Here is a 12,893-nt window from a genome sequence, read left to right as displayed (position 1 = left end):
CATTACAACCAATGTTTGTGTCTCTGCCTGTGGGCTGAGTGAACCAAATTATCACATTACGGGCAATCATAAAAATATTATCAGCTTGCTTTCCATCTGTATGTTTGCATTATGTGACATATTATGGTATATGAACAATCTGTGATTTATTTTTATAATTAGTGGGTGTCTAAGCCTAGTTCAATTTCATATGCTGTGCCTGACAATCTGCACTTTACTAGATGTGACATATAATTCTTGCTAAACTTAAATGTGCACCATTTATGGTATAAGGAACATATGTTGGTAGGATCCACCATGTACCATCATGAGGAGCTACAATGTACAACCACAGATGTAAAAGCTGACGTAATTGCTCATTTTTCTCCAGTCTTGATGTAGTAAAAAGTTGCTTTTCTTACCGCTTGCTATTCCTTGTAGATCGGATTCAAGCTCCAGGCACTCCAGTTGGCACACAGTTCCATCGTTCCACAGAAGACCTGAGGTTGCGCCAAAATTCCAACTATGGACGACTACGTAAGAAAATATAGAAATCAGTATAGCACTCCAGAGGGCTCATTTATCACCGGGTGCAAGTGCTAAGTGTTCTGATTGGTCCAAACAGTACTAATTAGTGAGCAAGTGGTATAGCACTTGGTACACCACTTGCTTTCTCCACCCTTGTACCTCTGATGGCACACCCTGAGCACGGAACATGGTGTAGTACTCAGAACCCTGTACTTCATATCTTAGGCAAGTAGTTAGTATAAGGCTCAGGGAGCACCCCGTGAAGGCAGCACATGTAGGAGGCTTCTAGGGGCTGACCACATCTGCCAGGTGCCACCATTTACACTGGCAATGGTGTGCACTGTCAGGGGCAATATACATACTTTTGCACCTTGTTTTTGCCCACCTCTTCAAACATGAGCCCCATGAGATAACATGGTGCAATCTTGTGGTTGTGACGGCTAAAGACCCCAATTAACATAAGCTTCGCCCTTGCAAAGGTTGATGATTGCAACCACAAGAACTTTGCTATTTTGTATTTTTAAGACCTAATGTATTTTCTTTAATGTGTTTATATAGTAAGTGATTTGCAGCATACACCTGAGTTTAAAACTTATTAAAATTTAAAAAAAAATTAAAACATAATGCACTCAGTTGGTACATGCATGAGGATTCTTTGAATTCACTATTATTGTGAATAGTTTGAAGCTAAATCTTCGGTAATTTCTCTGCTCTGTAGCCCATTTGGGGGTGGGATTTCTGGTGTTGGATTATGGTGGTACGTTTCTATAAAGTTTGGTTTTAAAACGCATATCATACCATGAAAACAATCCTAGAACTTGACGGAAACATTGATGAGTGCATTATGTTTTAAAATATACTAATAAAATATTGGAAGTGTTAAACCCCAGTGAGCACTGCAAACCACTAAGGAGATATATATTATGTATGCCACTGCAGCACCCGGGTCTATAAAGTAGGGATGCACCGAATCCAGGATTCGGCCTTTCTCAGCAGGATTCGGATTCAGATTTGCATATGCAAATTAGGATTCGGACCTAGTCCTAATTTGCATATGCAAATTAGGGCGGGAGGGAAATCGTGTGACTTTTTGTCACAAAACAAGGAAGTAAAAAAAGTTTCCCCCTTCCCACCCCTAATTTGCATATGCAAATTAGGATTCGGTTTGGTATTCAGCCGATTCTTTCATGAAGAAAAGCTTGTGGATTCGGTGCATCCCTACTATTAAGTGAACGTCCGACCTTGCAGAGGACATACTAGGGAAAGCTACAGCCACATACATTGTTACATAGTTAAGTTGGGTTGAAAAAAAGACCAATGTCCATCAAGTTCAACCCTTCCAAATTAAACCCCAGTGCACACATATATATATATACCCATACTTATACAGAACTATATATACACACTCACATATATAAAATATATATCACGGTTACTTATACTAACTGACCATGGATCACAGCAGCCTTGAATATTATCCTCCAGCATTTTCAATTGTCGGCTGGGTCTTCCAATTTAGTTAGCAGCTCACCTTCTCTATCTAGGTGTGCCTTTCTGACGTTTATGTTACGCTTTATATATAATATATGGTCAGAGTTTTATATAGTAATTTCACAGCTCTTCTATAGCCATCCCCTTCGGACATTTTTATGAAAGGGTTCAAAAAAATTATTATTTTCATTCTCCGCAGAATTCTCTAAAAATACTCCTTTGACCAATTCACTAATATAGGCTCTTTAGAATGTTGCTTTTCCTATAACAGACATCTTAGTGCTTTAATGAGACTGTTTTGTTACTAATTGTAAAGTCACAAGAGGATTGTATAGAAGTTCTTTTTACTGTCATATACTTTATTCTTCAGGACATGCACATAGCAGAAGCATGAATGACATTTCAGAGGCCCCAAGCTCAGACCAGGTACTGAGATCTTTATTCTACATTGATGTGTATGTGTCTTATTTATTAATGAATGAGTATCTCTGAAGTATAGTCATTTATAAAGTGTGTTATACTGTGCTGTGATAATTGATAATTATAGCAGGCTGATACTCTACCTTGCTTTGTTGTCCAGGGTGTACGTTTAACTAATCTCTGCTACAAAGTATTTGTAGGACTTTTTCCAAGTTTTAGACCAAACCCTAAAACAAAAGAATTATTGAATTCTGGTCTTTCCTCTTGGATAATGGTAATTGATGCGCTCCATAAATGTAACAAAGAATATCCTTCTTAATCAGAAACATAAACTACTGCATAATCTAGTGAACAATGTTCAATGTTGTAGTTGAAAAGGAACATTTGCAAATTTGCAAATCTTACATCACTCTACAAGTATTTATTTTTCTTCCCCCCCCAAAAAAGAACTGATATAGATTTAACAGCCTTTCTTCTTAACTAAGTTCAGTTCTCAATATTAATTTAGTAACTGATGTCTACAGTTCTTATCTTATTACTTACCCTACAAAAGTTGGTTGGAATTCTGTATTAGGTCTGGGACCTTTCTATTTATAATGCAGCCAGTGGGTCCTTTATTTAAACACAAGGCTCCCAAAACACCATCATTGCTTGTGCACTAGGAATGAGCACCCATTTAAGTGTAACACTGAATTAACTAGAAGTGGGGCACTTGCTAAGGCAATCTACAAGTAGGTGATGTGATTCTGCTCTCAGCAAGACACACACTGGACATCATATAGTGAATAAAGTACCCCCTCTTGTAAAATATAAGGATATTATAAGTTACCGAGGAGTTTCATGACCATATAAAAATACGAGGCCGAAGGCCGAGTGTTTTTATACAGGTCATGGAACTCCGAGGCAACTTCTAATATCCTCATATTTTGCAACTGGGGGTACTTTATTTATTATAATACACAAGTTTCAGTGAGTCATGTGACAGAAATTACATCACTACTCACCGTTTATAACTGATGACATCACTACTCACCGTTTATAAGGATATAATTTACAAGATATTCATGGCTTTTGTGTATTATATCATAATATCATCAGAACCTCAGTTGGAACACTGCCTGTCAAGTTCTAAACTGTCTCTGGTAGCAACATCACGATAAGACTATTTCTCAGATTTATAGGGTTAATATGGGTTGGCAGCTGAACAGAAGCCTAACATGACTATTTGCAATGGCAAGTGTCAGCTAGAGTGGTGTAAAGGTCACCACCATTGGACTCTGGAGTAGTGTTAACATGTTCTCTATTATGATGAATCGCCCTTTTCCACCTGACAGTTTGATGGACAAGTCTTGATTTTGCAGATTTAATGCAAACACTTCCTGCCTGAATGTGTAAAGTATAATAGTGGAGGAATACTGGTCTCACCATGGTTTTGACAGTATTCTGCTTCCTGGCAAGTGTTTGAGGGACACTTCCCTGTTCCGGCACAATAATGGCCCCAATGAACAAAGCAAGGTCTTCATGGAATGAGTTTGCTGAGATAGGAGTGAGAGAACCTGACTGGCCTGCACAGAGCCCTGACATTAACCTATTTGAATTAGAATGAAGTGTGAAGTGTGAGCCAGACCTGATCCTTAAAGATCAGTTTGCAGCCTCACTAATATTTTTGTTTCCAAATAGAAGCAGGTCTGGTGCCAAAATGTAGTGGAAAGCCTTTCCAGAAGAGCAGAGGCAATTATAGTAGCTGTTGGAAAGACCTACTGGTAAATAAAGCATTAGAGAGATTATTATATGATCCCCTTATATATTTATACATAGTTATCATATCACCCCTTAAGCGCCTCTTCTCCAGTGTGAACATCCCCAATTTGGCTTACTTGCCCTTTCCAAAAGTAAGAATGAAGGTGAATAAGGGAACGTATTGATGGAAAGATAAACAAGTAAAAATAACAATGATAATAATATTGAACCATTACAATCAAGCTATTTTTTGTTGCTGGAGGTGGAGGTTGGAAACAGGCAGATTAGGAATGCTAATAATTCAGAATCATATAATAAATAATAACAACCCGGCGATAGTTGCTTTGGTTAGAACATGTCTAAAGCTGAACATTTCCTTTAACTCTTCCTGAATGATGGAGGGGTTATTAGAATGTTATCCATACAATAACAGCACTTCTTCGAGTTACAGTATAATACCTGTCCTGAGTTGTTACATACAGTGAATGTTAGAAGTTCCAATAACATTGAATCACTTTGCAAATAGAATTCAGAAGTAGCAAGGTGCCCATTGCGGTGCCCCCATCTCTCAAGGACGAATGCTGAGTTCTCTTTGTTGAAATATAGATTCATGGATGAAATACGTGTCTGTTGCAGATGATAGCAAAAAAAAAAACCTATAAAGCAAAAAAAAAAACATTGAATCACTTGTATATTTTACTTATTCCTTTTTGCTGTGGTTTCTTATATCATTTCAAATTTCTCACATTCTTCCCTGGACTGGCATGCCTCTTCTTTAAAAAACAAAATGAAGCAAGGGGAATTTTTCTACACAACTCCATTCCCCATCTTTTGATTCTTCCCTTGTGTCTCCCTTGGTGTGGCACATAAGGATACCAGGGAGCAGTCGGAATATACCCCATGCTGTTTGTTTTTTTTTTAAAAAAAGAGAAGCACCAGATAGAAAGTAGCTGAAGATATTTAACGTTTGTTCTCTTTTAAGAGACTTTTGCAAGAAGCTTGATAGTTACAAGGTTTTGATTCATTTCCTTTCAATATGTTACTATTCTGAGCTCTAACATATCTGAAAACTTTGTTTTACTGGACACTCAAACAAAGTATTAGGGGGCCTTAAAAAATAGATGTATAAGAATCATGTCAACACAGATGTCAGACATCACATTAGAAAATAATCATCTAGATCAGTGCTGTCCAACTTCTGTGGTACTGAGGGCCGAAATTTTTCTGGCCTACATGGAGGGCCAATAATGGAAGCCAGAGTTGACCACTCCCTGTTTTTAAACCACACCCATGTTACCACAAGACCATGTCCACATTAATGGTGGTAGCACACAAAAAACCAAATGATTGGTGCTCACTGCAGGGATATCACTTATCACTCATATGTGAAAAAAGTCTTATTAAGACATACCCTTAAATCCATATGCCTCCTCTTTCCCTTGCACCTAGATTTAGATCATAAGCTTCTACTCCAGTGGTTCACAATATGTGGGGGTCGCCCTGCTAGGGGGACCCAAGCCAGCTGGCATAAAGGCAAAGTAAGTTGAAATTTAAGGGTGACGGTAATTTACAACTTGGATATCAATAGAACATTGTTATGAACTGATGGAGGTCAGACTAAAATTTAACTTCAAAGGGGTTGCAACATCTGAAGACATTCAAGCAGTCCATGAAAAAATGGGGTGTTATTACCAAACTAAACTTTGTAGGAGTCTCATTGATTCATTTCTAGCACACTAGCCATTCATTATAATTCCATAGTTTCATACTGGGATCATAAATGCTAAAAAGAAGAAGGTGTCTTCATTTGCTGGCTACCACTGAGATATTTAAAGAACTACACAAAAACTAAAAGGGAAAATCAGATAATTCCTTTTAAATACACAATGCCTGTAAAAAGGGGTTCAAAGTATAGTGTAAACAAAGTTGGGAAAAATAAAGTTTATATTAGGTTTGAATATTTAAAGGCTCCTTAAAACAGAGTTCTATATGATACTTTAGATAAAGTTTATCGTCCCTCAAGGGGTATACCATTACTCATTATATTACACATTTTAAATATTAGACCTTTCAGGTGACACACTCAGTCTACCTAAGCCTGTTGTAAACAGCCATAAGGTCATGCTTCTCAACATATCAAATGTTTCTTTGGATCAATAGTTGTATATAATCTATGTTGGTGTGTTGGAGTGGGATTATGTTGTCCCCCATTCTTGGTCTAAGGTCAGAAGAAAAATATTTATAGCGGGAAACAGTATATTTAAAGCCTCTGTTACTCTTTTTTCTCTTACCAGTTGAAGAACAAATTCATGAAGAAGATTCCTCGAGATGCAGAGGCCTCCAATGTTCTGGTGGGAGAGGTGGATTTCTTAGACAAGCCTTTTGTAGCTTTTGTCCGTTTGGTACAGTCCATAATGCTGGGAGGGGTTACAGAGGTCCCTGTACCCACAAGGTAATATTAGATTAAAGGAACTAAAAGCATACAGTAATTTACAATAAAAAGGCTGATTAAAGGGAATATAAGAGGTTACATTAGTTTAAATATTTGTAGCTTAATGTGTCTTATTCTGGACAGGTTCCTTTTCATTTTGTTGGGTCCAATGGGGAAAGCCAAATCTTACACTGAAATCGGCAGAGCCATTGCAACCTTGATGGTGGATGATGTGAGTACTCAAAAAACTTGGCAAACCTAGTACTATAGCATTAGCACTCTGAAATACAATCAGGCCAACTTAAAAAGGTCAAGACTTCTTCGGAAGACAATGCATCTTTATCTGTTGAGTGTCTATTATTAATCTACAGATGTATTAAATCCCTGTGAGAGCAATACTGTGTGGTTTACTTTTCAGATATTTAGCGATGTTGCCTACAAAGCAAAAGACCGCGAGGACTTAATTGCAGGAATAGACGAGTTTTTAAATGAAGTCATTGTACTTCCTCCTGGGGAGTGGGACCCAACCATCAGAATAGAACCACCCAAAAAGATCCCATCAGCTGACCAGAGGTAAGTACTGTTATAGTCTAAAATGAGCTAGGTTTCTGCTATGCATAAGATATAAAAAAAAGAGTATAAACGAATGCTCACATGCTTGATCGCTCATTTCAAGTATACAGAAGTATAATTAATTTGCATTTCCCCTGCAATAGGTTGCTCGTTGTTTGCATCCACGACTCCTGATCTAGAGATACATACACTAACAAATATTTAGCAATCATTTTTCTTCAGTGTTTAGCACCTTCTTCTTCCCCTAAAACTAAAATCTAATTAATTCTTCTTAATTTTTGGATATTTTTTTTACATTTGCATAACAATTAGGCCTTTAAAAACTGTTCACGTAATCCTGAAGAAGGACAATAGTGATGGCTTTGACTATTAACTTCTGTAGTAGGAATTCAGCTAATGTTTAGTGGTCGGCTATGCAGCCCTTTGTGTTGTCCCTCATCTCTGCTATGACCATTGTAGAAAATCAATGTTCTCAGTTAATGAAGCTGGACAGATGAATGGCTCGGCAGGAGGAGGGGCTGGAAGCGGTGGCGCAGGAAGTGAAGATGGTGAGATGCCAGCTGCCCATGAGATTGGAGAAGAACTTTCATTTACTGGGAGGTGAGAAGATTACAAGTTCAGTAAATGCTGTCATAACCAGATTGTTGTTCTCTAACGATCGCTGACTATGTTAGTCCTCTTAGTTACAGTTTGAGACCTCAGTAGAACTGAAGCTATAACCTATGGTGGCTACACCATTATAATATTGTGTGCAAATTATGCATTTGGTTGGCTATAGATGTATGGAAACTTTGTTATTTAAGTAGTTCCAAAAAGGAAGAAAACAGGATCTGCTTTACACCCTGTATCTTCCAGTATTTTTATGTAATCTGCCTATTTGGCAACGTGCATGGGTGAATTTTAATGAATTCTTGGGGACACTAGCCCATGATAAACCCACTGTTAATGGGACCAATATTAAAAAAGATCTCTTGCAGTTAAGGTGGCCATACACAGGGAGATACGCTCTTTTGGCGATGTTGCCAAACAAGCTGATCTCTCACATTGAGGTGGGTGATATTGGGCTAATCAGATCTAGGGCCCAATGATTGGAGCAGAATGGAGGCAATACGGGCGGTCAGATTGCGGGACCGCATCAACGAACAGATGCGGCCGCGATCTGACGGAATTTTTTACCCTGCCTGACTTACAGCCAGATATTGATCGGGGAGGCTCGTCGGATGGCCCCACACATGGGCCAATAAGCTGCAGACTCGGTCTGTCAGCAGCTTTTATCGGCCAGTGTATGGGGGCCTTAAAATTCCATCATTGATAACAGATCACTGACTATTTGTAGTCTTAACAATAGAGTTACATATCTGTTTCTGATATCCAAAATAATATGGTTCTAAATTATCCCAAGTATATAAGTTCATGTTTGTTGAAAAATGCCTTTATTTATTGGGTTCTGTAATTAAAATAACAGGTTCATGTGTCCTATAGGTTCTGCGGGGGGTTGTATCTGGATATCAAGAGGAAGCTGCCCTGGATTCCTAGCGATTTCTATGAAGCTTTTCACATCCAGTCAATTTCTGCCATTCTGTTCATCTACCTGGGCTGCATTACCAACGCCATCACCTTTGGGGGGCTACTTGGAGATGCCACAGACAATTACCAGGTATGTGAAGCAGCACTATAGAGATGTTGACTGCTGATCTGCTCTCTTATTCAACGACAAAGGTTTGGATCCAAGTGCTAATGTCATTCTCATTCACAGATATCTATGGCAAAATGGTCATGTCTTTGCATTTTGCTGTAAAGTAGAGACTGGCAATCAGCCCTGCTGTACCTGTACATGAACTAGAAATGGCAGCATATTTCCAAAAATGTAGAGCAAATTCAGTTAGAACTAGAATGCACTGCAGGGTCTGGCCCATAAAGCAGCAATAAATATTGCAAACCATTTTCATTGATAGTACCATGTTACTTTGCTATAGGAAAAGGAAAAACACATAGGGAGGGTTCAAATTGCAAAAAACATAAGCAGGTTCCAAAATGGACCAAAAGGACCTGTGTTCCCTCTATGAACATAGTTTTGACTGTGTTCTACAGTGTTGTATCCATGAAGAAGGTCAGGCACATTCTACAGGTGCTTTCAAAAAAGAGAAATAGCTCCTGGGTAGAGTCGGGGGGATTTGCTCCTAACTCTCTACTCTATATGTCCTTCCAGGGAGTTATGGAAAGCTTCCTGGGCACAGCAATGGCCGGCTCTGTGTTTTGCTTTTTTGCTGGACAACCTCTTATCATCTTGAGCAGCACTGGGCCCATTCTCATCTTTGAGAAACTCCTATTTGATTTTAGCAAGTAAGTACTAAAATATCATCTGCTCCCTCAAGATCATAAATGTACACAGACACTCATATTGAGCCTGATCAGCGATACTCATTAAAAAGGGCAACATTTACACCAGGTCTAGTAACCCATAGCAACCAATCATAAGGCAGCATTTATTGGTCATCTGTTTGAAAGCATTGCACTTTTATTACATAATGGCCAACAGTTCATCATTGACCGAGTTAGATATGATGTGGATCTCTGTAAATAAAGCTTTTGCCTTTAAATCTAGTTTTGAATTCTAAGAACAGCATTTTGGCCACATCCACATCTATTAATCCAATCAGCCGGCAATCAGATTTTAAGGGGATTCAGTTGGCTCCCCTCCATCATAAATAAACTTCTGCATCTACAGAGAGAAGACATCAGTAGATGAAAATCCAATGGGATCATACAGTGACCAATCAAATTGGGTACAGCAGAATTGTCCACCCATTTTACTGTGAATGTATTTGCCCACTTTAAGATTATTTCCATGGAGATAATGTTCATATTTAAATTTCACTTTGAACATTTACTTTTAATAGCTACATGATTTGTTATTATAAGCCTATATTTTAATTTATCTAGTGAATTAGTGAGATTGGTTTCTTGATGAAAGAGATTTGTTGAAGATTTACAGTTTAATGGCATCATCTCTCCTTGTACTGATCAAATGGAAAAATTAACTTCCATATATTAATTACCTACACTGCTGGTTTACTAGTGAGAGTGGAAGAGAGGCGAAAGCTAGAATCTGATAGAAAATAATATAGGAAAAAAAGGTAAATTGTATTTTTAAAATGTAGGTTATTGTGTGAAATTGTAATACAATATTGTCACTTGCAGAGGTAATGATATAGATTATATGGAATTTCGGCTGTGGATCGGGCTCCACTCTGCCCTGCAGTGCCTTATTCTTGTCGCTACTGACGCCAGCTTTATTATTAAGTACATCACGCGTTTCACAGAGGAGGGATTCTCAACTCTCATCAGTTTTATCTTCATCTATGATGCCATTAAAAAAATGATCGGAGCTTTCAAGTATTACCCAATTAATTCTGACTTCAAACCTGACCAAGTCACCTTATACAGATGCGAGTGTGTTGCGCCTGACCCAGGTCAGTAGACAGATTTTTTGTCCCTTATATAGCCACCAATGGTAGAATAAGGATTTCTAATAAGGGATTTCAGCAATGTGTCCCCTAAGGGCAGTAGATTTATTAGAGTCCAGAAAAATTGTAGTTTAGTGGGAGCACTTACCGGACACTGGGCTCATCGTGCTGCACACCCCGCCGCCATCCCATGCGGTCGATTCAATCCAGAAAAAAGCAAAAACAGCGGACCACCGGGGAGTCCAGTAAAAATATAAAAACATTTAAATTTTATTTAGTAAAAGCTGTCGGCAGCCAACCTTCAACTTCCTTAAAAGCACACATGTAGAAGGTTCTTTTAAGGAAGTTGAAGGTTGGCTGCCGACAGCTTCTGATGAAGTGGCAGGACGCCACGAAACGCGTTAAGTGGGCAGCCATGGTTCACTGCTGCTGTAATTTGTTTTTATATGTATACTAAATAAAATTTAAATTTTTTTATATTTTTACTGGACTCTCCGGTGCTCCGCTGTTTTTGCTTTTTTCTAGATTTATTAGAGCAAAGTCATGCATGGAACCAATATGTGTATGTTCTGGGCATTCGTATTGTATTCTCAGATGTCTATTTGCTTTTATGTGCTGGAACTGCATTCATATTTAGGGATACATAAGTTTAAATTACATGGTTAATTTGGGTTGAAAAATTAAGTTCAAGCACAAGTAAAACTAGAGGAATAAGGATTAATGAAGATACAAGAATAGAACTGGGAACAGATAACTTAAAGCCTGAAGGGCCAATATAGTAGTTAAAGGGCAAGTTAGTCAACCACAACAAAAAAATGTGCCTAATAAAAGAAAACAGTATTCTAAGCAACTTTCCACTATACATTTATTAACACATTTCAGTTCTTTTAAAGTTATTGGTAGAAATGATTGTTACTAAAAGCAGCATTTGCTTAAAGGGATACTGTCAAGTCACATGACTTGGGGCAGCTATGAAAGTGACAATATGTCTAGCCCCATGTCAGATTTAAAAATTGAATATAAAAAAATCTGTTTCCTCTTTTGAGAAATGGATTTCAGTGCAGAATTCTGCTGGAGCAGCACTATTAACTGATTCATTTTGAAAAATTTTTTTTTTCCCATGACAGTATCCCTTTAACTCCGGTTGTTACTTTTGAAACAGTGTTGCAAAAGTCTTAGTTCCCCAGCAAACACAGGTCTGTTAATCAGCTGCCTTGTCTTACATTGTATCAGCAGTCTGAGACATCAGGAAATAGCAGTGTCGGACTGGGATACCAGGGGCCCACCAGAAAACCTTAGGCTGAGGGCCCACTTTCCAAACAACTATACCTCCACTCCTCACTTAACCTCTTTATTCTCCTAGTCCCTTTTCTCTACTATACTATATTCTTCCATTATTAAGCCTCTTTGTTCTCATAAAGAAATAGGGCCCTGGGCCCACTGGGAGTTTTCCTGCTATCCTGGTGGGCCAGTCCGACACTTGGAAATAGAAACAGTCAGACAAACATGCTTTCAATAGCAATACTTATACAAAAAAACTGAAAAACATTTAATAAATGAATGTATATTGCAAAATTATGGTTTCTTTTATTAGGCAAAACTTTTTTTTATGTTGCCCCTTTAAAAAGAAAATTCATGAAATAGAAAAGATCTAAAGATAAGAGACAAAGGACACATTAAAGGGGAGAAATACAGGACAAAAGGGAAATAATACAGAGTGTACTGGCACGTTGAAAAGTGGTAATTAGGGAGATGTTTGGTATAAGAAAAGAGGGACTGATATAATGTAGAAAGGATGGTACTGATAGGAATGTAATAAAAAATGAAGAACAGCAAAAAAAAAGAGTTGGGTTAGATAGGGCATGGAGAAACAATGATTGGCATAAAGCAAAATATAAAAACCAAGGCAGTTAGATGGAGATAGGAAGACATATTGAAAATTATGGGCATAAATGGCACCTTTTATGTAAACCTCTGTCTTGTTTCCTACAATCTTTCTTTATTAGAGGACGGTGAGGGTCCTATAGTTTTCAGAGCACTCACAGCTGTGCTAGATGACATTGTAAATGGAGTGTCCTATAGCAGGAGTGAGTGGAAACCTTAGGGAATTGCTTAGACCTGTTGCCAGGTTGCTGTATAATCGCTAATTAGTACAACCAATATACAATGTTGACTGTTGCAATGGTGATTCTTTGAGTAATGGCAGATGGGATGTAGGTGAGAAAACATGAAAACATATGCATTGCATAAGGCATTACCTTGCA

The 12,893-nt window shown here is 38.1% G+C and overlaps 1 protein-coding gene across 5 annotated transcripts in view; it reads left to right on the top strand.

Moving 5' to 3' along the window:
* Positions 1-12,893, top strand: part of slc4a5.L (solute carrier family 4 member 5 L homeolog) — a 57,142-nt gene that overhangs the window by 23,939 nt on the left and 20,310 nt on the right. For all 5 annotated transcript variants that reach the window (XM_041586940.1, XM_041586939.1, XM_041586938.1 and 2 more), the window contains 9 exons: positions 421-516; positions 2,369-2,424; positions 6,453-6,610; positions 6,734-6,821; positions 7,008-7,162; positions 7,622-7,762; positions 8,645-8,819; positions 9,372-9,505; positions 10,364-10,635. In XM_041586940.1, the coding sequence (XP_041442874.1) occupies positions 421-516; positions 2,369-2,424; positions 6,453-6,610; positions 6,734-6,821; positions 7,008-7,162; positions 7,622-7,762; positions 8,645-8,819; positions 9,372-9,505; positions 10,364-10,635 (1,275 nt within the window). The remainder of the gene's footprint in view (positions 1-420; positions 517-2,368; positions 2,425-6,452; positions 6,611-6,733; positions 6,822-7,007; positions 7,163-7,621; positions 7,763-8,644; positions 8,820-9,371; positions 9,506-10,363; positions 10,636-12,893) is intronic.

Source organism: Xenopus laevis, chromosome 3L (assembly GCF_017654675.1).
Source record: "Xenopus laevis strain J_2021 chromosome 3L, Xenopus_laevis_v10.1, whole genome shotgun sequence".
In the NCBI taxonomy this organism is placed as follows: Eukaryota; Metazoa; Chordata; class Amphibia; order Anura; family Pipidae; genus Xenopus; species Xenopus laevis.
This window is presented reverse-complemented; position numbering and strand designations above follow the sequence as displayed.